This window comes from Pteropus vampyrus, unplaced genomic scaffold (genome assembly GCF_000151845.1).
Source record: "Pteropus vampyrus isolate Shadow unplaced genomic scaffold, Pvam_2.0 Scaffold171, whole genome shotgun sequence".
In the NCBI taxonomy this organism is placed as follows: domain Eukaryota; kingdom Metazoa; phylum Chordata; class Mammalia; order Chiroptera; family Pteropodidae; genus Pteropus; species Pteropus vampyrus.
In genome coordinates this window covers 2,827,839-2,851,082 of record NW_011888952.1, presented here as the reverse complement: position 1 = coordinate 2,851,082, position 23,244 = coordinate 2,827,839, and the positions used below count along the sequence as shown (strand labels likewise).

The 23,244-nt window shown below is 48.0% G+C and overlaps 2 protein-coding genes across 5 annotated transcripts; one reads left to right on the top strand and one right to left on the bottom strand.

Moving 5' to 3' along the window:
* Positions 1–61: 61 nt before the first annotated feature.
* CRELD1 (cysteine rich with EGF like domains 1) lies at positions 62–7,385 on the top strand. 4 transcript variants are annotated; one of them, XM_023536877.1, is made up of 11 exons: positions 62–244; positions 719–911; positions 1,151–1,233; positions 2,840–2,950; positions 3,276–3,367; positions 3,959–4,177; positions 4,262–4,357; positions 5,249–5,332; positions 5,483–5,578; positions 5,786–5,920; positions 6,715–7,385. In XM_023536877.1, the coding sequence occupies exons 1-11, from the start codon at positions 108–110 to the stop codon at positions 6,927–6,929; spliced, it is 1,461 nt and encodes a 486-aa protein (XP_023392645.1). In that variant the 5' UTR covers positions 62–107; the 3' UTR covers positions 6,930–7,385. The 4 variants fall into 4 exon arrangements, with proteins under 4 accessions (XP_023392645.1, XP_023392643.1, XP_023392644.1 ...); XM_023536875.1 differs by having other exon boundaries at positions 79–244; positions 5,483–5,559; positions 6,715–6,865; XM_023536876.1 differs by having other exon boundaries at positions 82–244; positions 4,001–4,177; positions 5,483–5,559; positions 6,715–6,865.
* A 532-nt stretch (positions 7,386–7,917) lies between these two features.
* On the bottom strand, positions 7,918–11,976 carry PRRT3 (proline rich transmembrane protein 3). Its single transcript, XM_011370576.2, has 3 exons — positions 10,974–11,976; positions 10,607–10,762; positions 7,918–10,051 (listed from the first exon to the last, which is right to left on the bottom strand). The coding sequence occupies exons 1-3, from the start codon at positions 11,974–11,976 to the stop codon at positions 8,301–8,303; spliced, it is 2,910 nt and encodes a 969-aa protein (XP_011368878.1). The 3' UTR covers positions 7,918–8,300.
* Positions 11,977–23,244: the final 11,268 nt, after the last annotated feature.

The following is a 23,244-nucleotide window of genomic DNA, read 5'->3' as shown; positions in this document are numbered from 1 at the left end:
AACGGCAAGCCTGGCACGCTGCTCGCGGTCTATGTCCCCGCGACCCTTTCACAACCGGACAGGTGCAGCCTGGTGCTGCTTCTGGTTGGCTGTCACGGGATGACGCGATGGCACATGGCTCGCCACCATTGGCTGTGGCATGGGCCCCGCCCCCAGGCTACGGAGCTGGCGGAGGTTGCACGTCTTACGCAGGCGGCGGCAGCGACGGCGCTGGGAGATTGAGGCGTCAGCGCCCGCAGGCTGGGTGGGTCATCTCTTCCTCCTCCGCAATCTATCCGGATCTGGGTCCTCCCCTGCCTGCTGGTGGGCAGTGGCTTTGCCGCGTGTGGCTCGCGAACGACCCCTTCTCTTCATATCCGGATCCAGGCTCCTCCCCCCAAGACCGCCCATCCGGCCTCTTCTCCCCCAATACTTGGAATCTGACCCATTCTCCCTAGTTCTGCTGATCTGGTCCCTAATAACTCATATTGAGACTCTAAAACAATGGACTGACTCCTGCCCCCTTGCCAAGGATCCAAGCTACCTTCCCAACTGTAACAAGGATAACTTATTCCGTCCTGGAATTGCAGACTAGGCTCATTTCCCCGTCATCTCCCCTACCATGACCTTACCCCAGCCTAGCCTCCTTTTCTTTTAATAACGCAGATCTGGGCTCCCAGGCCGACCCTTTTCTTCTCTGGCTCCTCTAGCGAACCCTCTTCATACCCTTTATCTACAGGTCCCCAGCCTGGGAAAAGATGGCCCCTCGACCCCCGAGGGGCCTGGTCCCAGCACTGCTCTGGGGCCTGACTTTCATCTTCAGCCTCCCAGGCCCAGTTAGGCTCCAGCCCTCTCCAATTCCTCAGTCTTCTTCCCCAACTGAGCCCCATCCATGTCATACGTGCCGGGGACTGGTCGACAGCTTCAACAAGGTGGGTGCACCAGCAGCCTGGTGGGAGGGGCCTAGCTATTATAGCAACAGTGGTTGAGAGTGGAGAGATCTGGGATACAAGTCTGTATGCACTCTGTCTTGGTTACTTACTAGTTGTATGGCCTTGGGCAGGTTGCCTTTCTGTGCCTCAGTTTCTTGGTCAGTGAAATACTGAAGTGTTAGAATGTGCCAGGCTCTGTACTTTTATACTTAGGCATTACTAATTTTCTCCATTTCTAGGGCCTGGAGAGAACCATCCGGGATAACTTTGGAGGTGGAAACACTGCCTGGGAGGAAGAGAAGTTGTCCAAATACAAAGACAGGTGAGGGTCTGGAGAGGTGGGTTTGTATACCTTACCACCTAATCTCTGCTCTGCTACTGGAGGGGGCTTAGAGCCTCTTGGGTAGTGCTTATTCATTCAACATATATCACTGAACATGTATAGTACAGCAGTAAGCAAGGCAAGTAAGATCTCATCTTTAAGGAGCTTACATTCTTGTAGGGGAGACAGATGGCAAATAAGGAAATAAATGTCATATTAGATGAGGAACAGTAAAGCTGGGTGAACTACAGAATGGTGAGAGGCGTGGTGTTCAAGATGTGGCATTTGAACAGACAGTTGAAGAAGCAAGCTATGTGACAATCAGGGAAAAGATGTGGACAGAGTAGGACTGAGCTTGACGTATTTGATAAGTGGCTGGAATGGAGTGAGCAGAAGGGAGAGTGGTAGAAGTGGAAGGCAGAAGCCCAGCCTCGAAGGCCACAGAAAGGAGTTTGGATTTCATTCTGAGTGTAGAGGGAAGCCATTGGAACGTTTTGAGCAGAGAAGTGATGTGGTCTTATTTATAAAAGATCACTCGTACCACTGTGTAGCAAACAGACTATAAGGGGCCAGGTAGTGGAAGCAGGGAGACCAGCTGGGAGGCTAATGCATAGTCTAAGCATGAAGGCAGCATGAACTAGTATGGTGTTTAGTGGTAGACATGTGAGAAGGGGTCAAATTCTGGGTGTATTTTGCATATAGACTGATAGGACTTGATGATGGATTCATTATGGGGTATGAGAGAAAAAGAATAAAAGATGCTTACTAGGTTTTGGGCCTGAGAAACTGGGTTAATTGTGGGACTGATTTCTGAAATGGGTAAAACCGAGGAAGGAGAAGATTTAGGGGCGGAGTGCAATCAGGTATCCTCTCTGAACATGCTGGCCTGAGATGTCCATTAAACAGTCAAGTTGAGCTAGATTTAGGAATACGGAGTTTAGGGAGAAGTGGGAGTTAGAAACATGAATTTGGGAGTCATCAGCATATAGTAAGTATGTAAAGCCATGGGACAATATGTGATTATGTTAAGAGGAAAGGCTTGAGCCATAGGCCCTCCAGCTTTTCAAAGTCAAATTGAGGAGAAGGAATCAGCAAAGACTTGGAGTTGGACAGACCTGGTTGTCAGTTCTGACCTTTGGTACCCTAAGGGAAGGTCTCTTAACCTCTGAGCCTCAGTTTCCTCATCTGTAAACTATTAATATCTGCTTTGCCTATTTCATAAGATTGTGGTAAAGATTAAACTGTAATGCCCACTAGAAATAAAAGGTTTTATTGTGTAATATTAGCCACTTTTTTTCCCCCTCAATAGGTCTCAGTTTCCTTATTTGAAAATGAGAAGACTGGTCAAGATAACCCTATGGGTACTTCCAGCTCTATAATGGTTCCTGTTTTTGTGTTGTTTTTTATGCCAGGCACTGTGTCAGAGCCTTTAAATATATAATATAATACATATACATATAATGTAAAACAAATACTTCTTCCAATATGCCTTATGGCCTTTCCTTTGACACTGTCATGGCATGAGGAGTGGTGGGAGAGGAGATCTTAAGGAGGGTGGTGGGTGGAATGGAACTTATTCCCACCACTCCCCACCTTGTTTGGCCAGTGAGACCCGCCTGGTAGAAGTGCTTGAGAGCGTGTGCAGCAAGTCAGACTACGAGTGCCACCGCCTGCTGGAGCTGAGTGAGGAGCTGGTGGAGAGTTGGTGGTTTCACAAGTGAGTTGTGTGAGAGCCTTCCCAGGGAGGGGGCCACAGGCAGGGCCTGATAGTAAAGCAGGGAGTTGCATGCTAGGGGCTGAGTTCTGGTTTGGCTGCTGCTTCCAAACCCAGATCTGCTAAGGATCTGCTGGAGTACCCAAACTCTCACCGTGAGCTTTGCTTTATCTCTTTGGGAAAGGGCACTGGTCAGGTGGCCTTACGGGTCTTATGCCCAAGATGGGTTGTATCACAGATTCTGTGGGATACAGAATCTGTGGGGCGTGGGCAGCACCTCTGACACTATCTCAGGCCCCCTTGCTTTCATATCACTTCCCTGCCTCAGGCAGCAGGAAGCCCCAGACCTCTTCCAATGGCTCTGCTCAGATTCCCTGAAGCTCTGCTGCCCCTCAGGCACCTTCGGGCCCTCCTGCCTTGGTGAGTTATTCAAATTCCTCTTGGGAGATGGGAGGGGACTGCTGAGGCCAGAGATCCAGTCCTGGCTCTGCCTATAGCTGGTTGTGAAAGCTTAGGCTCCTCAGATAACTTCTCTGGACCTCAGTTTCCACCTGCCGCACAGGGCTGGTGAGATGAAGAAATCGATGGGGAATAGCTCTGAAAATAGCTCTGAATCAGATGCATGTATATGAGAAATGCCCCTACACCTACCCCTCATTTCCCATGCCTGGATCAGACCAGACCTTAGCCCCTGGACTAAAGAGAGCTTCCTAGGGATGAGAGGTGATGCTCTGGAGCCCATATTGACACCACCTTTTTCTACACACAGTCCTGAGTCAGAAGCTGAACTTACTAACAGCCCCTTTTAGAAAAATCTCTCCAGAAGCTGCAGATAAAGAGTTAGTGACAAAGATGGTCAATTCAGTCTTAATGAAAGAAAAGATTTGTAAATAACCTAATTGTTCCACAATGGAGTAGTGGTTAAGTAAATTTCATACAGTTTTATGACAAAATATATGTTGCCATTAAAATTGTTTTCTCTCCAAAAATGTTAATACTTTCTATATACAGAATTGTATTTACAATCTCACCCGGTTTGGTGTCTGCCCACAGCCTGTCCTGGGGGCACAGAGAAGCCCTGCGGTGGCTATGGGCAGTGTGAAGGGGAAGGGACTCGAGGGGGCAGCGGGCACTGTGACTGCCAAGCCGGCTATGGGGGTGAGGCCTGTGGCCAGTGTGGCCTCGGCTACTTTGAGGCGGAGCGCAACGCCAGCCATCTGGTATGTTCGGGTAGGTAGCCAAAAGGCAGGGCACTGGGCAGGGGCAGATGGGGTGCCTGCCTGCTCATCCTCATACTTCCCTCATTCTACTCAGCTTGTTTTGGCCCCTGTGCCCGCTGCTCAGGACCTGAGGAATCAAACTGTTTACAGTGCAAGAAGGGTTGGGCCCTGCATCACCTCAAGTGTATAGGTGAGTGAGGCCCTGCCCTAGTTCTGGAGAGGTGGGCAGGGGCCTGGGCTTGGTTCCGCATCTCGGTTAGACCAACACAGTCTCTGACTTCATGGAGATCTCAGCATGGTTGGGAAGGCAGAAAAGTAACCAGGCACTTAACAGTACAGATTGATCTTCGTACAGTGAGAGATGTCCCTGGTCCAGCTCAGTGAATCAGGGAATCAGGAAAGCCTTCTTAGAGGAGGTATCACTTAGGCTAAATTTGGAAAATTGAACGGTTAGCTAGAGGAATGAGAATACTGAACCTGGGTCAGGAAACGTGGGTTTGAGATTTGGTTTGGTCTCAAACCTAGCCATTTATATAGATAAGAGTAAAGGCTAAGCTGCTGTGATAAAAAGATCTCTAACAATTGTAGCTTAAAGAATATAGAGGTTTATTTTTATCTCACATCACAATCTCAAAGCAAGTGGTCCAGGCTGGCAGAGAAGCTCTGCTTGTCATAATTATTCAAGGACCCAGATTCTTTCTTTCTTCCTGTGCAGTGTCCCGTTGGGTATTGTCTTTATGGTTGAGGCTGGGTCACTGGCACCTCTGTTCTATGACCTGGCACTCAAGAAGTAAGAAAGGGAAGGAAGTGTGTGGAAGAGTCCAAACCCGCCTGACTTTGTTTTAAGGCCAAGCTAAAAGTGGAGCACATCACTTCTGTTTATATCCTGTTGGCCAGAACTCAACTCACAAGGCCATAATACTGAGCTGCAGAGCAGGTCAGAAAATGTAGTCTCTACCTGGGCAGCCTGCAATCTCTGCCACATCGTTTGAGCCTGGGAAGTCCATTCCCCGATCCTGGCCTCCACTTCCCTGTTAGTTAACTAGGGATTGAAATCCCAACTCTGCTGGCCTCTCTGTAGATATTGACGAGTGTGGCACAGAGCGAGCCAGTTGTGGAGCTGACCAATTCTGCGTGAATACAGAGGGTTCCTATGAGTGCCGAGGTGAGTGTCCACTCCTGCAGAAGACGGGATGTGGGAAGGATAGGAGGAGCTACTTCCCCCCAAACTTCTGCCTTCTCAGGCATCAGAATTCCCAAGCCTAGGAACCTCCTTTCTTTCCTCTCACCCTTTTCTTTCCTCTCCCTTCTCTAGACTGTTCCAAGGCCTGCTTGGGCTGCATGGGGGCAGGGCCGGGCCGCTGTAAGAAGTGTAGCTCTGGCTACCAGCAGGTGGGCTCCAAGTGTCTCGGTGAGTCTCCTGCCAATAGGACACAGGCACCTTGGAGGGCCTTGCCACCACAGATTGAGAGGGATTAGAATATGGACAGAGCAGGGGAAGGAAGGGTGGAATGTTATCTGGGCAAGGGCCGAAGGGAGTTGTCAGGATGTGAGCAACACCGAGTCAGGGTGCTGCCCTGGCAGTCAGGGCTCTGATCCTTCTTTGCCCTCCCTCAAGATGTGGACGAGTGTGAGACAGAGATGTGTCCAGGAGAGAACGAGCAGTGCAAGAACACCGAGGGCAGTTACCGTTGTGTCTGTACCGAGGGCTACAAACAGATTGAGGGCATCTGTGTGAAGGAGCAGATCCCAGGTGAGCAAACCTGGGGAAGGAAAGTCTTGCAGGGGGAGGGTCAGCAAATCCTTTCTCCAGGCAATTATAGGCCCTGCCCCACCCACCCCTCACCTCCCAGCCCTCATGAGGCTGCATTGAGACCAGACGCCTACAGCTGATCTCCAGGGTGGCTTTTGGTGGCCTCACACCTCCTCGGGGTAGAAAGTAAGTCAGACTTGGCATCAAATCACTTTGCCTTCCCAAGCCTCTTTCCTCATCTGTCCAATGGGACCAGTCCTAGCCCTGGCCCGTCAAGAGCTGTTATAGGCCACGGTGTAGTGAGATGGACAATCACAGTGATGACAATAGTGACCACTTCCACAGCTCTTACCATTTGTCAGATGCTGTTCCAAACATGTTGCATATATTATTTCACCCCTAAAACAAATCCAATGCTGTATCTTTCTCATCCCATTTTTATAGTGAAAACTAGGATGCAGAGAGATGAAGCAGCTTGCCCAGGGCCACATGGTAAGCAGGTTGCAGAGCTGGCAGTCAAAACCAGGTAGTCTGGCTCTGGAGCTGGGCTAGTACATGTAACACATGCTCTGTCACAGCTCACTCACCATGTGGCCTTGAGCAAACCTCATCACCTCTCTGAGCCTGTTTACTACTTAATGAGAGAGGGATAATAACTGCCCCTTTCAGAATTGTTCTCAGCAGTAAATGATGTGTGCTGGCATGCCAGAGAGGCAGGTGGCAGCACTTGTCGGGTGTGTGGGAGACTCCAGGAATGGGGTAGGAGTGACAGGTGCTTCTCTGGCTCCTTGAAGAGTCAGCAGGCTTCTTCTCGGAGATGACGGAGGACGAGCTGGTGGTGCTGCAGCAGATGTTCTTTGGTGTCATCATCTGTGCACTGGCCACACTGGCAGCCAAGGGCGACTTGGTCTTCACCGCCATATTCATTGGGGCTGTGGCAGCCATGACTGGCTACTGGTTGTCAGAGCGCAGTGACCGTGTGCTGGAAGGCTTCATCAAAGGCAGATAATCTCTGCCACACCTGTAGGATCTCCTCTCACCCCGGCTGCCCCCAGAGGTCAGGTGTTTCCTGCCTGGACACTCAAGGCAGCTTGCTTTATTTTTGAGAGTGGGGTAAGCACTCCCTATCCACCTGCGAAGCAGCCCGGGCACCTAGGTCTGGGCAGGTGAGGCCCCTGGAGTGAGGAAGTAGCCCTAAAGGTGGATACATTGAGATCTTGGCCTTGAGGGTACTGGGCAGGCTTCACAATGTGTGTGCATTTTTAAAGAAAAGGTGTCTCCTTGTGGAGGCTGTTGGTGAGCTTTGGCTCCTGCCCAGGATGAGGGGGGGTCTTTGCAGGAAGGTCCACCACAGCATCCGCCTGCCAGCTGCATGCTGCCAGCTCCTGTTCTGTATTCACCCCCCACCCCTCAGCCACTGATTTATTTATTCATCTCAGGAAATAAAGTCTTGGAAAATGGAAAAGCTTCAGTCTTACTACCTGTCCTCCACCATGAGTTGGCCTAAGCTACTGAGAGCCCCCCATCCTTGGGGAAGTTTTCTAAAACCCTGGGAAATTGAGAGCTACATTGCTGGAGTAGAAGAGAGAGAGGAGAGAGGAAGGGCTTGGCCCTGAAGCAGTGTTAGAAGGGGAATGGAGGAACTAGCCTTAGGACTGGACTTTCTGGATTCAGTACCAGTTATCATTTGGGCCAGAGTCCCTGGGCAAATGATTTTCATCTCTGAACTTCACTCTTCTCATCTATAAAATGGGCATGATAATGTTTTCCACTCAGGCTTCTTATGAGAATAAGGTGATGAATGTGAAGAGCTGAACATAGTGCACAGCAATAGTAGATGTTCAGTAAAATGTTAGTAGCCATTATTTCTAAGGTTGCTAAGGGTCCAGTGCCCTTTCCTTTGGGAATCCTCCCATCCCCAACACAGAGGACTTGGAACGACTGGGAGGGCGGGGCCTCTGAACAGGATCCTGGGGTGGCCAGAGGAAGGCATGAGCCAAGTCCTAAGGGTTTATTTCTTTGGCACAAAGAGGACAGTCAATCTGGATAATCAAGCCTCATCCCTCCACAGTGGGGAGCCTGGAAGGGTGTTTGGGGGGCACCTGGACTCTGTTCCCCATACCTAAATCCATGCATGTCCACCATGTATTCTGCATAAGTCACAGCCTCTGTGCAAAATACCCGTTGGGGAAAAAAATAGAGATATTAAAAAAAAAAAAAAAACGTGAGGGTGGGTTCACTCCCAGCTGTCTCTGGGAGTGTCTCTGCAACCAGGTTGAGGCCCGGGAATGCTAGTGTTTCAAATACTCAACTGTCCCAGTCGGCCGTGACATAAGGCCACCGAGAGCGGGACCTGGTTCTGCAGCAGTGTGGGGCTGGCTCAGAGCTCGATGGTGTCACTGGAGGCGCTGCGGGAGTCTCCGGGTTTGCAGCGAGGCTGGACCTCACTCGGTTCCCCGGGCCCAGCGGGAGCAGGGGCTGGGGCAGGCAGTAGCTGCACAGTGCTGGGCAGCTCATCTAGGGGTAGACTGTCCACTGACGACAGCCCGTGGCGCCACGGGTTCCAGCTGATCTTGAGGGAACCTCGGGAGAAGCTGTCCACGGAGCTGCCAGAAACTGCCTGGTCAGGCTCATCCACCACGTGTGGTGGGACCGACCGGCGCACGCGCACGTCGCTGAGCGACCGGCAGCGGCCACGGAGGAGTGAAGAGCCGGTACCGTCGAGATCCGCGTCCGGGTGGCTGCCCCGGCGAGGCCGCAGCGCGCCCCCAGGTGGTGGGGAGGAGAGGCCGCGCAGGCCGCAGCGCCGAAACACGCTGTCTCGCACCAAGTGCTCTCGGAAGAGCGCGGCATCGATGCTACGACTCAAGTTGATGGGCGACGGCGGCCGCAGGTCTAGCTCGCTCATCGACGGTGCCGGCCCCACGCTGCTGCGGGACAGCCCCGGGCCACCCTGGGGACCGTGGCCCAACGACGTAGCCGAGCCCCAGGCCCCTGAACTGGGCGTGACAGGCGGCCCCACCTCCGCGGGGTTGCGAATGAGGCTCTTGCTGATGTCCAAGCTGCCTGCGCCGACGCCACTGGGCCCCGCAAAACAATTGTTGGGTCGCTCCGGGACCTCGCTTTTGCCAGAGGGCGCGGGGCAGGCCAGGCGCAGCAGCTTAGCCCAGCACGCATGCTCCGTGGGCGGCCTGGGCCGCGCTGCGGCCACAGCTGCCAGCGCCAGGGTGAGTGCCCAAGTCAGCTCCAGCAGGCGCAGCCAGAAGTGGACTCCCCACCAGGCCCACGAGAAGCGGCCCACGCGGCCTGGGCCCGGGTACAGCCAGAGCGCGGCCGCCAGCTGTAAGCCACTGGCCAGCAGTCCCAGCGCACCAGCCACTGCCAGCAGCCGCGGTCCCGGGCTAGCATTCCGGCCCCGCGGCCCGTCCAGCAGGCGGCGACGGCACAGGCAGAGCGTGCCCAGAGCCACGGCCGCGCCCCAAGCGCAGGAGAAGCCCTGAACCAGGAGGTTGAGCGCCGGCGTCGCCGACAGCAGATCTGTTGCGAGTAACCCCCCGCCGTGCCCCAATGCCACTGCTCCTAGTAGAAGCGGGTTCTGCAGCTGCTGTGGCAGCCCGGCACCCAGGCCGAGCAGGGTCAGGGCTGCCAGGGCAGTGAGCAGCAAGGGGAAAGGTAGGTTGTAGAGCACCAGGCCCGCGCGTAAACCCAGCCGCGCCTGAGAGCCATACGGGTCGGCGAGCATGTAAGCAGATCGCAGTCCCGATGCTACAAGCACCAGCACCGCGGCCACCAGTGCCAGCCGGGGCCCTGCAGGGGCGGCTGTCAGAGAGGCCAGTGCCAGCAATGCAGGCAGCAGAAATAGCACCCCCACTCCGTAGACGTGCAGCTCCCAGGAAAAGCTCAGCACCCTCCGCAGTGGACCCCAGCGCAGGGGGGGTGCGGTGGCATTGGCCGGGGGACTGGAGGCTGGGGCTGATGCCATGAGGCTGGCTGAGGGCTCCGGAGGGGGTGGCTGACCCAGGGCACGCTGCGTGGTGACCCGAATGAGGCCCCGGCGTGATGTCGAGGGGGCTTGGACTGGGGGTGCTGGAGGATGGCTTTGGGGACGCCCCGGCCACTCCTCGGTTTCATCTGCAATAATAACAATATTAAAATAGCCCTTTGAAAACTGCTTTTGATTTTCCATTATTCTCTAGTGTGGTAGGCAAGTTATTTAACTCTTCCAAGCACATCTGCAAAATGGGGATAGTAGCCGCACCGACCTCACTGGGTTGTGTTGAGGATCGAATGCTTAGCATAGTGCCAATAAGTGTTAAGTGGATGCAAGCTATCGTTTTTATTAATAATATACCAGGATTTCACAACCTGGGCTGCATATTAGAATTACCTGGAGACCAACTGAATCAGAACTCATTAGGATGGGGCCTGGCACTGGAATTTTTAAAAAGCTCCTTGGGTGATTACTTTTAAGAACATTCTAGCTCCAAAAGGGCAAATGACTTCTCCCAAAGTACCCAGTGAGTATTAGTTTATTATCTCAAGTTGTTTGAAGGAAGTCCTAGCCAATTCCTTTAAGGAGGTGATTGTCTCCATTTACTCCCCACCCCACCCCATTTAGACCTCACACAGGTTCTTAGTTATTAGACAGAATACCTGCTCTCCCCAAAACCCCAGCCATGCCCTCACCTGGCTGTAGGGCCCTCACAGGGCTCTCTGTTCGGTTTGTAGCTGGGCCAGTGTCCAAGGGGCCAGGGATGAGGGACTTGGGGGTACCCGGGGCCTCCACTGCTCCTCTCACCCGCTGGGGAGAGATGGGATCTGCTTCATTCATTGCTGCTCTCTCTGAAATGACAAAAGCAGTCATCATTTTGCCTGACCCTCCAGTGGTTCCCCAATTCTAAGTCCCCAGGAGGGAGCCACAATCACCCTCATTTGTTAGAATGAGGAAAATGGGACCCATGGGGATCAGAAGGCACACGGAAACTGGGGCAGCCAGCTGCCATGGAACACTGCCCCTCCCTGCCCTGTTCAGCACTCTCACTTTGGTACCTACCTGGCTTAGGCTGCTGATCAGGAGTCTCTGAGGCTGGGGGACCTGAGGGCTGGGGTCCTGGTGAGCCCTGAACATCAGGGAAGTCAACCTGCTTGGGTGAGGGACTTGGAAAACTGACTTCCCAGGTCTCCTCACCTCCAGCCTTCTTGGGGGGTTCAACTGGCAGCTCCTCAGCAGGAGGAAGGCTTCTGGCCAATGCCAGGTCTGGCTGGGACCCAGGCTCCTGAGTGGATGCCATCTCAACTGGGGATACCAAGCCAGCCTCAGGGGCTACTGGATCCTGCTGTGTGAAGAGGGGGCCTTGAGCTGCCTCCTGGAAGTCCTGCTCACCCTTACCCTGTTCTTCCAGCACTTGCCTCCTGATAGTGCCCGAGTGGGGATGACCCTGGTGGGCTAAGGAGGATGTCTCTGAGACCCTGTTCTTAGCTTTGGCCCCCACACCCTCATCTCTAAGTGGTTGTTGTCCCACTTGGTCTCCAGGCTCCCCTGGGGAGAGAGGAAGTGTGGCTACCCTGAGTTGGAGTTTGGGAGTTGTGGTGATGAAAGTGAGATGGGGAGGGCCCACTGGATGGGGCACTGGTGCGTCTTGTTCCAGAGGCTCCAGAGAGTCGGGAGATCCTGTCCAGCCCTGAGAACTTGGCCCTCGAGCCACCTGTAGGTCATCGGTTACTAGGAGTCCTCTCTGAGCCCCCTGGGCTGCTTTAGGTCCAAGCAGGGCTGGGCCAAAGGGAGAGTCTGTGAGCTTCTCAGGCAACTCTTCAGCAGGGACCTGAGGGATATTGGAGTTCCAGGGGCTCTCATCTATGGGCTTTTCCCAGAGGAAGTCGAAGGCTTGGGGCTCTGTGCCAACAGGGCCCTTGGGGTGGGCTCTTGGAATCAGGTGTGGTTCCGAGTCCTCATATGGCCCAAGATGACCCTGGCCCAGGGCAGGGCCAGCTCCCAGAGACGGCAGCAGCAACAGCAGCAGGAGGCCACGCACATGGCCCCATGGATTGGGGACCATGGTCCACTCTGATGCCCGGGCCTAAAGCCCTCAAATTCCAATCTTCACTGGATAAACCTAAAAAGAGAGAGGGGATGACATGTGAGGGTTCAGGTCTCTTGTGGCTGATTCAAGGGAGCTGATGGGAAAGAGAGAAGAGTGACATGAGGCAGGTCCCCTTTTCCCCCAGTCCCTTCTTGGCCAACCTCTTCATGCTGCCCAGAGTGACCTTTTAAAACTGCATCTCTGGTCATGCCATTTGCCCTGCTTCGAAACCTTCAGTGACTCCCCATTGCCCTCAGAAAAGAATTAAGCTCCTCTCCTGGCTTTCCAAGTCCATACCAGGCTGCTCACCTATCCTTCAGCACCCACTGGACTGTCTAATGCCCCATGCCTTTGCTCCTGCCATTCCCTCTATCTGGAATGCCCTTTCCCTTCTCCTTCACTTGCTGAGATCCTATTCTTGAAGACCTAGTTCAAATATCAGGGAGGTAGAGAGGGAGAAGAACAGGCCCCTACCTTTGAGGAGGGACCTAGGTTAGAATCCCAGCTTTGCCAGTTCCTGGGTGACTTACTTTACCTCTCTGCATCATGGTTTTCCCATCTGTAAAGTGGATATAACAAGAATACCTAATTCTAAGGGGCTCTTGTAAGACTTATATAACAAAACACATAATGGGTCAGGCCTATGGTAGGAGCTTGGTAAGCATTAGAGCCCTTTTACTTTTCCCTTTGTTCAAAAAGCTTTCTTTCCCACTAGCCCTCTTAACTATTTCAATGAGTAATTGGAACATATACTATGGGCCAGGCCCTGGAGATAAAACAGTGAACAGGACTGACATTCAGCAGTGGAGGTGGCATTCTAGGTAAGGAACAGACAATGAATGATGTTAAATAAGGTATGCTATGGAGAAAAGAAAACAGAGTTAAGAGATAGAGGGATAGGAGGCTACATTACACGTGGGGTGCCAGGAAGGCCTCTCTGAGATGACATTTAAGCTAAATGCTGAATGAGAAGGAGACAGCCATTTGAAGAAATGGTGGGGAAAGCATTTGGCAGAGGGAACAGAAAGTACAAAGGCCCTGATGCAAGAATGAGCTAGGTGAGTACAAGAAATAAGAAGGCAAGAGTGGCTGGGGCTCAGTGGATGAAGGAGAAAGTGGCAGAGGGAGATGAAATCAGGAAGGCAGAGCTAGATCACAAGGGGCCTGGGAAGCCACAATAAGGCAGCTGGATTTTATTCTAAGTGTCACAGGAAGCCAATGGAGATGTTAAGCATGGGAGTGACACAATCTGATAAGTATTTTAAAAGGGGGAGAGTGACCAGTGCAGAAATCTAGGTAAGATGATGTTGGCTTGTTTCAGCATAGACATTTCTTTCCCTGACACCCGCCCTCCACTCCTTCCTGTCACCCTGGTCACATAGTGTAATAATCTCTTGTCTCCCCCACTGCCCTGGGGCTTCTCAAAGGCTGCATCTGCACCTTCCATTTCTTGTCTCTAGCCCTTCAGCATATGACTGACCCCAGCTGAATATTCCTTAAAGTTTCCTCTTTCTGAGAGTCCCTAGCTGAGCCAGGGAGGCAGGAAGGGCCCCCATGGCCAGGAGAGGGAAGACAGTGGCTGTGAGAGTCGGGGCCTGGGTGTATTAAGGGACGGAGGATCTGCTCCTTCCTCTCTGGGAAGCAGCTGTGTCCAAAGCTCCCTGGCTCCTAACCCTTGGTGGCCCACAGACACCCGGGCTCACCAAAGATTGTGCACAATTTCTGGGGGTTCCAAGACCCCTTAAACGCATCCCCTAAACTGAGTTTAGACTCTGCCTTAAAGCCTTACTGGTTCATTTCTCAGACATTCACCAATCCCCATGCTCTGCTCCTGCCCAGGCTGGGTGCTGGGGACCCAAAGAGAAGCCTCAGTTCTAGTGTTAGGAATGGGGGTGATCTGAAAGGCCCCTAACACAGGTACTGTTTAATAACAGTACTCCTGTGTTGAGCTCTTTCCCAATTAGGCTCATATGCTAAGCTTAGCTGCACGTCCTCCATCTCCCTCCCACACAAGGAGGTGTGGGTATACCCATTTCAGAAGAGAAGAAACAGAGGTTCAGAGAAGTTGAGCAACTCACCCAAGGTCACACAGCCAGTGAATGGCCATACTAGGGGCTGTGAAACCCGCAGTGGCTCATTTTGCACAGGGGGTCCGAAAAGCTTTGCAGAAGAGGAGACAGTTGAGTTGGGCCTTCAATGACAAGCATATGCCATCTGCTCACCACCCCAATCCAAGAGATGTAGGCATCTGCGGACAAGGAGGGGGCTGCCCAGCACTGGGTTCCAGCTGCTGGAGAAATTTTTGGTGGGGGCGGGTATCTCCCAGTCCCAGAGACAGGAGAGAGGCCTGCCGGACTGCAGAGCGAGGGCCGCCGCAGGGCAGCCTTCAGGAGCTGCTCCATCTCGGGTTACCTCTCCTCCGTCTCTTCTCCCCTGGCTCCGCGCCTTCCCGCAGTGTGCTGGGTTGGGGTGGGCGCTGGTGCAGGCCCTCCGGCTCGTTTCCGAAACGGGGGCTGCAGACCACGCTCCCTGACTCGGGCCCTCCATCACCCCCTCCCTCGGCCAGCTCCTCACCTGGGCGCAGCACCGGCAGCCCCCGCGTTCACCTTGCGCGCGTCCCAGCAGCCGCTCGCCGCCCCGCATCCTCCGAGATGCTCAGACTTGGCTAACAGAGCCCGGCGTTGCCGATCGCCGAGCCCGCCCACAGGAGCGCCATCCCCACTTAACCCTTTCTCTTTAGGGGTGGATTTTTCTGCCAGTCCTGACCTCCCCATTCTCTGAGATTCTCAGGACTAAGAGGGGACAGAGGTCACCTCGGAGAGATGTGGAAATCCTTTCCACAACATCCCTCAAAACGAGGCAGCCAATCTCTGCATACCTCAGGGGATGGAGAGCTCACTTCCTTTATATCTCTATTCTTATATCTTTTAGGGTTATATACATACCCATAGGTAAATCCTATCTACAGCTTGATGTGTATCCTTCAGGTCTTTCTTAATGCAGTCACGTATACATTTTAAATAGAAATGAGATCATACCGTTCATATCGTTCTGTAACTTGCCTTTTTTCCCCTTCACTTTACAATATATCCTGACACATTTTCCATGTAAATTTCTACAACTCCATCTCATTTCTTATATCTGCTGTTGAGAACTGCAGCATATTAGTCAGCCTGTAATTTTTATTTATCCAATACTTGACATACGGGTTGTTTCTAGTCTTTTGCTAGCAGGAATAATGAGTCAGGGACATTTTTGTGTATATGCACTAGTGTATCTATCAGATAATTTCCTACCTGAGGCATGGTTAAATCTGTATGGGTCTGCTTCTGACAGACACTGTTGAAATGCTCCAGTCCCTCTTCTGACAGCTCCTGATGTCCAACATTAGGTTCATTATATCACGAGAAATCCATACAAGGAATACGTTAAATATGATGTAGAATCTTTAATGGCATGGAGAAATGTCCAGGATAGATTGTTGTTTATTTATTTAATTTCAGTCATTTGAATTATAAAAATAATATATGCTGATTGTCTCAATTCAAGCAACACAGAAATGTTCAAAGAACATGTTAACTGTCTCACCCTTAGCCTCTCTAACTCTGCCCCCACCCTATGTACCCACTGTTAACGCCACATGGTTTCCTTTGTTTATAAAAACACATATGTGCATGCCTCTTTTTACAAAAATGGGATCATACTATGCTTGTTATTCTGTAACTTTGTTTTGCCTTAAGCAATATATGTTGGAAACATTTTGAAGGCAATACATATTAGTTCTACCTTTTTTTTTTTTTTAACTAGCTGCACAGTATTTCATCGTGTGGATACACTGTCATTTACTCAGACATTCCCCATATTCCCCTACTGATGGGTAATCAGGTGGTTTACAGGTTTTTTTCTACTAGAAACAATATGGCACTAAACATCCTTACATACTGATATATACATCTTTACATGCTGATACTCTAAATTCTCTCAGATAATTATTTGTATGATCTCATTTTTGTTCATATCTGTCTACCAATGTATCTTGTTCCTAAATATTAGAAATTAAATAAGAGTTGATGTGACTTTTATCTAACTTTGCTTTTCCATTTACCAATATTCTATACAACCGTGTATTTCTTTTGTGATCAGAGATAAGAATAAATGCCACTTAAAAATAAAAAAGAAACTTCTTACTAGGGTTGAGCTGAAATGTCTCTCCCAGTGTTTTCCTACCTCTGGTTCTCACTGAAAAGCAATATGCAGCATTCAGTTGTGCATGACATGTTGCAGTTTGAAGAGCGTTCAGTCTCTAATAGCTGGTAAATGGTAGACTCTGAATCCAGATTTTTTACTCTGGGAGAGAGTTCCAGCTTTTCCCACTTCACCATATCATCTGACCAGCTCTACTGTTTTCCTTGTGGAAAGCCTTTTGGAATTGTAAAGACATTTCTCAGTTCCCTAGAATCTTCTCGCTGCAGGCCAAACACTGCCTGTTCTTTCAGCCTTTCTTCCAACGACAGGATTCTGGGCTCTCACCATCGTGACATCTCTCCTCTCTTTCTTCTTACCAGATCAACAATGTCTCCTTTAAAGTATGACTCTTGGAACTGAACCCAGTTGAGAATAAAGCTGAACTTTCATCTCCCCTTTTCTAGATTCTACTCCTTCATTAATATGACCTCATGCTGAATTAATGTTTCTAGCAGCATTTTATTGATCTACTAGATCTTCCCCATCTCTTTGTGTGCAGTTGGTTTCTTAACCCTAATGTAAGATTCTACATTTGTTTGCTCTTGATCTTGTTAGATCTATCTAGTTGTTTCGAGCTTGTAGGGTTATCTGGATCCTGGTTCTGTATATCAAATAGATAAGTGGCATTTTAGGCCATTGTTCAAGATCCTTTCTCTTCCTAACAGCATCCTAATTTCCTCCAGGGGAACTACATCTTTCCCTCCATGGGCAGTCTTGATGGGATGGCAGTTCTAGGGGTCCACTGTAGAAGCTGATGGATACAGATCCCTCCTCTCAGTGCCTTTTGTGAACTCTTTGGTGAGCCTTCTTTGGAGATGTTGAAATTTCCTCAGCAAGTTCAGAGCTGGCCTGGTTCTTTTCCTTAATTTCTCTTGAGGAGGGTGAGATGTGTGTACTAGGACCACACATTCATGCCCCTGCAAAGATTCACTGGTTTGACAGTGCCCAACCCTCCAATCCACGCAGCATCATTCCATTGTTCCCTGGCTGCCCTCTTTGGAGCCCAGAACCCAAATCCTATTATGTTTCCAAACTATCAGTTGATAGGGGTTTTGAGATTCCAGACAAAGGCAAGAGAAATTATGATCCCTTTGGCCAGAAGCCAAGATGAAAGCTGATCCCATGGAAAGAAGAGACTGGCTGGAGTGGAGGTGAATGTTAGTAAGAAACACAGAGTGCCAGGTATTGGTGGGAAGTATCCCGGCTGCAAAAGGAGCTCCCAGCATTATCCTGGAGACTCTGAGATAGCTGGGAGATGATTCCAAGTATACAAGGGTTGGTCAATAGCTCTTTTTACCAATCACTCAGTCTTCCAGGAGCTATACTACACACCTGACATGCATTATTCTTTTTAAGTCCTTACAACAACCCTATATATTATTATGTTCTCCTTTTTACAAGCCGAAGCTCAGAGAGGGTAAGCAATTTGTTCAAGATCACACAGGAAATAAGAGGCCAAGCTATAAGTCTGACTTCACAGCCAGTACCCTTAACAATGATGACATCATTCTGCCCCTCTGGGAGAACCTCAGAGAAGGGAGAAGGGGGATGAAAACCTTGGGCATCCAGGTGGACCCTGCTTTGTTAGAAGTTTGAGTCTATGAAAATAGGCCTCCAACTTGGAACTCTGCTGAAGAGACTTCAACACTGTTAGGAGTTGTTGGGACCTCCCTCCCAAAAGTACCTTGGAAGCTCCCAAAGAAAGGGAGAGAGAAGGCAAAGGTGATGTGGCTGGCAGTGATAAAGTCTCTGGCTTAGACAATGCCCAGGACAGTTGGCTGACACTTTCATTCTGGCTGGTTGCTCTGGTGTGAACAAAGAAACAAAAGACAGAACAGGTAAGAGATGGTGCATCCTGGAGAACCTTTTCTGTGCTGTGCTCACTGTCCTGAACTCTGAAGGCATAGAGAGTTACATTTTTTCACCAAACTGGCCAAATTAAGATTCAAGGGTTCCTGGAGTCTTAACTCATTCTTTCACAGATTTTAGCCACCACGGATACCAGCTAAACAAACCTAATCTTTTAAAAAAGATATTTTTTGTTAATAAATATCATAATCTGGTAATACTTAAAAATCAGCTGTTCCCTATTCTTAGAGGAAAACCTTTCAGCTTTTTGTTGTTGTTGTTTTTGAGCATAATATTAGCTGTGGGTTTGTCATATATAGCTTCTATTAAATTGAGATATGTTCCTTCTATGCCCGCTTTGTTGGGAGTTTTTATCATAAAAAAAATGTTGAATTTTGTCAAATGTTTTTTCTGCATCTATTGAGATAATCATAAGTTTTGTATCCCTCATTTTGTTATTGTGATGTATCATGTTGATTGTTTAATGGATGCATCCTTGCATCATTGGGGATAAATCTACTTGGCATGGTGTATAATCCTTTTAATGTATTGTTGAATCTGGTTTGCTAATATTTTGTTGAGAATTTTTGCATCAGTGTTCAAGGATATTGGCCTATAATTTTCTTTTTTTATAGTGTCTTTGTCTGGTTTTGGTACCAGGGTAATGCTGGCTTTGTAGAATGAGTTTGGAAGTATTTCTTCCTCTTCAACTCTTTTGAAGTAGTTAAAGAAGGATGAGTATTAATTCTTATTTGAGTGTTTGGTAGAATTCTGTGAAGCCATCTGGTCTTGAACTTTTATTTATTGGGAGTTTTTTTTAATTACTACTTTAATTTCATTGCTAGTAATTAGCCTGTTTAGATTTTGTATTTCTTTCTAGTTCAATCTTGGGAAGTTACATGCTCATAGAAGTCTAACAATTTCTTCTAGATTGTCAAATTTGTTGGCATATAATTGTTCATAGTATTCTTTAATGATTCTTTGTATTTTTGTGGTATCGGTTGTCGCTTCTCTTTCATTTATGATTTTATTTATTTGGGTTCTCTCTCTTTTTATCTTGATGAGCTTGGCTAAAGGCTTGTCAATTTTATCTTTTCAAAGAACCAGCTCTTAGTTTTATTGATCTTTTCTATTGTTTTTTAAGTTTCTATTTCATTTATTTCCACTCTGCTTTTAACTCTTTCTTTCTATTTACTTGAGTTTTGCATGTTCTGCCTTTTCTACTTCCTTTAGGTGTAAGGCTAGATCGTTTATTTGAAATTTTTCTTGTATCTTGAGGTAGGCCTGTATACCTATGAACTTCCCTCTTAGAATTGCTTTTGCTGCATCTCATAAATTTGAAAAGCTGTGTTTTCATTTTCATTTGTTTCAAGCTAGTTTTTGATTTCCAGTTCCACTTCCTCTTTGAGTTATTGGTTGTTTAATAATATGTTGTTTAGTCTCCATTTATTTGTATTTTTTACAGCTTTTTTTGAATAGTTAATATAGTTTTATGCCATTGTGATCGGAAAAGATGCTGGATATAATTTTGATCTTCTTGAATTTATTGAGGCTTATTTTGTGACCTAACTAACATGTGATCTATTCTGGAGACTGTTCCATGGGCACTTGAAAAAAGTATATTCTGAAGTTTTGAGGTGAAATTTTCTATAAATGTCTATCATGTCAATCTGGTCTAATGTGACATTTAAGGCCATTATTTCCTTATTAATTTTCTGTCTTGATGATCTATCCATTGATGTGAGTGTGGTATTAAAGTCTCCTATTATTGTTTTACTGTGGATTTCTCTCTTTGTGTTCATTCATAATTGTTTTATATATTTAGGTGCTCCTATGTTGAGTGCATAGATATTTACCGTCGTTATAGCCTCTTCTTGGATTGACTCCTTTATAATCGTGTAATGTCTTTCTTTGCATTTTTTTACTTTTGTTTGTTTGTTTGTTTGTTTTAAAGTCTATTTTGTCTGAGTATTGCCATCCCAGCTTTCTTTTTTGTTTTTATTTGCATGGAATATCTTTTTTCATCCTTTTACTTTCAGTCTGTATGTGTTTTTTAATTTGAAGTGAATCTCTTGTAAGCAGCATATAGATGGGTCATGTTTTTAAATCCATTCTGCTATCCTATGTCTTTTTATTGGAACATTTAATCCATTCACATTTAAACCAATTATTGGTAAGTATGTACTTATTGCCATTTTGCTAATTGTTTTTTGGTTGTTTTCATAGTTCTCCTCTGTTCCTTTCTTCTTCTCTCTTCCCTTTTGGGCAAGGAGAATATCAAGTAGAAAAGCACAAAGTTTATTGAAGCAAAAGTACTCGCTTAAGAGGAAAGTGTGGGTGAACTCAACAACCCAGTTGCTCTGAGGAAGTCTGTATTATGGGCTTTTGTCCTTCTTTGGGGCAGGGCCCAGAGACATGGTACTGATGTAATCTTGTTGTCTCCTCCCCGTGGGCAGGGAGCTTGGTTTCCAGCTTTTTCTTCCTTCTTTGGTGTTTCCAGAACTGTCATGGTATCATGTGCATGATGGGAGCCATGGAAACTGCAATGCAGATGAGATTATAATGATATTATAATTAGCCAAAGGTCAGGTCTCAGTCGAAGATGGCAGCCAGACTGGCTAGGACAAGTTTTGGTTCGTCTCCCCTTGCAGGGAATGAAATAGGGAAGGGGATGAAAAGAGCCCAGAGCCACATCTTGGAGCGGGAGGGTGGCTCTGGGCTCTTTTCATCCCCTTCTCTATTTCACCTGTCATCCCTAAGCTACCTGTCTTGCCTCACTTTTGAGATCCCTATAACGAGAATGTTTGAGCGCTTGATGTTATTCTAGAGGTCCCTTAAACTATCTTTGTTTTTTTTTTAATTCTATTTTCTTTTTGCTATTCTAACTGGTTGATTTCCTTTAGGCTCCTTCAAGGTCACTGATCTATTCTTCTGTATTAGCTAATCTGCTGTTGATTCCTTCTAATGTATTTTTCATTTCAGTTATTGTATTCTTCAGTTTTGCTTAGTTCTTTACTTTCTCTTTGTCGAAGTTTTCCCTGAGTTCCTCTATTCCACTCTCAAGTTTCGAGAGCATTCCTCATGACTTTTTCTTTGAATTCTTTATCAGGCAAATTACTTCTGTTTCCTTAGGTTTTTTTGTTTTGTTTTGTTTTGTTTTCTGGAGATTTTCTTGTTTCTTCCTTCATTTGAGAGATGTTCTTCTGTCTTTTCATTTTGTTTGACTTTCTACACTTGTTTATATTAATCAGACAAAATAAGTATCTCTGCCAGACTTGAAAAAGTGGCCTTATGTAGAAGCAGCCTCTGCATAGGCTGTGTGTGCCTGGTTTGCTGGATGTTTTTGGCAGGCCAATAGGAGCCAAGCTGGTGTCCAGGGCACTGGCCCCCCCACCAGCCAGAGGAATTCCCTGGGTGCAGAGGCCAGGTGCATGTAGTAATGCCCTGTCGATCTTGCTTGCTCCCTTTGTTCGGGGCCAAAAGGGCTCCATGGATATGTCTGGGAACGTGCTGCAGTAACCTTGCAGGTAAGCCAGAGCCCTAGATAGAGCTCCAAGCCACCCTATGGAGGTGGAGGGGTAAACAATGGCACCCACCAGAGAGCTTCCACAGCTCCCCGGCTTTCTCTATATAGTCTCTTTCTTATTTATTGTAGAGAAAGGGTCTTATATACAAGGGACCTCTCTGTAGGCTGTATGTGCCTGGTAGTTTTGGGAAGCTAGTTGGAGCCAGGCAGGTGCTCAGGGAGCCTGGAGCACTAGCCTGCTGGGCTGAAACAGCTCCTGGCAGGGATGCCAGGGGTGTGCGGTGACATCTTGTTTCTCCTGCTTGCTCCCTTTGTTTGGAGGCAAAAGGCTCCAGGTAGTGTAGCTGGGCACTCCCTTCTCTGAGGTGATCTATTTGGGTGATCTGAAGCACCCAAATAGAGCTCCAACCTCCCTATCGAAGTGGAGGGGAATGTAAATACTGACACCAGCTTCTCTGGCCCAAAGAGTTCCCACAGCTCCTGGAGGGCTCCCAAGGCTTCCTAGCTTTCTCTATGCAGTCTCTCTCGTTTGTTGTCCAAAAGCTGTTCATTCAGCCCTCAGTTGTCTCGCAGGAGGAATTTTTCTCTACAGACTTGTATACCTGAGTTTGATCATTGGAGGTTTTGAGTTCAGTGTCCTCCTACTAGTGTTTATTATTTGCTTCATTTTCTAGGCATCTATCATTAATTCATCTTTAATCTTTCTTTGAAGTGAAAAACAATCTGAAGATTTGATTTCCCATCCAGATAAGAATTTCACAAAGACTCATAGAAATCTACAGAACAAGCACATTGTTTTCCAACAAATAAATGACTTGAAAAAAGGGGTGGAGAGGGGAAACTGTTATAAAAGAGACTTAAGAAACATAGCAGTCTAATGCTACGTGGGGATCTTGGTTGAGGTTGTCATTCAAACAAACAGACTGTGAAGCCATTTTAAGATAATGCAGGACATTTGAACATGGATTGGGCTTTAGAACATACTAAGGAATGTCTAATTAGGTGAGATAATGGCACTATGGGTTATGTTTCTTAAAATCCTTATCTGTTAGAGGTACTTATGAAAATATTTATATGTAAAATGATATTGTAACTGGAATTTACTTTTAAAACATTCCAGAAAAAAAAGAGATTTGGGAAATACATAAAAGATTGGCAAATATTGATAATTATTAAAGCAGGGTGATGGGTACACCATCATATTATTCTCTCTAGTCTTGTGTGTTTGAAATTTCCATAATAAAAAAATTAAAAAGGAAAAAGAAATTTACAAAAAAAAATGGGAGAAAGAAAAATGTTACATGGGGCTGGCTGTGCATTTTGTGAGCTGATTGCAGAAATAAGACATTTTATTTATTGGGTACTAGCCCATCATGGAGGGCCACAGATATAGAACCCAGGTTTCTGAACTCTGATTTTCCCAGGTTGTCTTTAGTGAGGCAGAGTCAAAAGATCTGGAAGGAAGGTGGGGAGGTGGGACCAAGGTGAGAACAGGGTTAGCATAAGGGGTGGCAGGGCCTGGGGATTAAAGCACATAAGAGGCTGGCTAACCCCTAAGGCCCCTCTGTACCCAGCTGTCTCCTTGATGCCCTCCACCTTCAGTCTGGCTAGCCTACAAGAGCCTC

Excerpts from the sequence above, each read along its gene's own strand:
- PRRT3 (XM_011370576.2), bottom strand. The coding sequence starts at position 11,976 with ATGGTCCCCAATCCATGGGGCCATGTGCGTGGCCTCCTGCTGCTGTTG. Across the intron at positions 10,763-10,973 it reads TGATCAGCAGCCTAAGCCAG|AGAGAGCAGCAATGAATGAA; the intron begins GTAGGTACCAAA and ends TTGTCATTTCAG. Across the intron at positions 10,052-10,606 it reads TGTGAGGGCCCTACAGCCAG|ATGAAACCGAGGAGTGGCCG; the intron begins GTGAGGGCATGG and ends TTATTATTGCAG.
- CRELD1 (XM_023536877.1), top strand. The coding sequence starts at position 108 with ATGGCACATGGCTCGCCACCATTGGCTGTGGCATGGGCCCCGCCCCCA. Across the intron at positions 2,951-3,275 it reads GAGAGTTGGTGGTTTCACAA|GCAGCAGGAAGCCCCAGACC; the intron begins GTGAGTTGTGTG and ends TCCCTGCCTCAG. Across the intron at positions 3,368-3,958 it reads CTTCGGGCCCTCCTGCCTTG|AATTGTATTTACAATCTCAC; the intron begins GTGAGTTATTCA and ends TTCTATATACAG.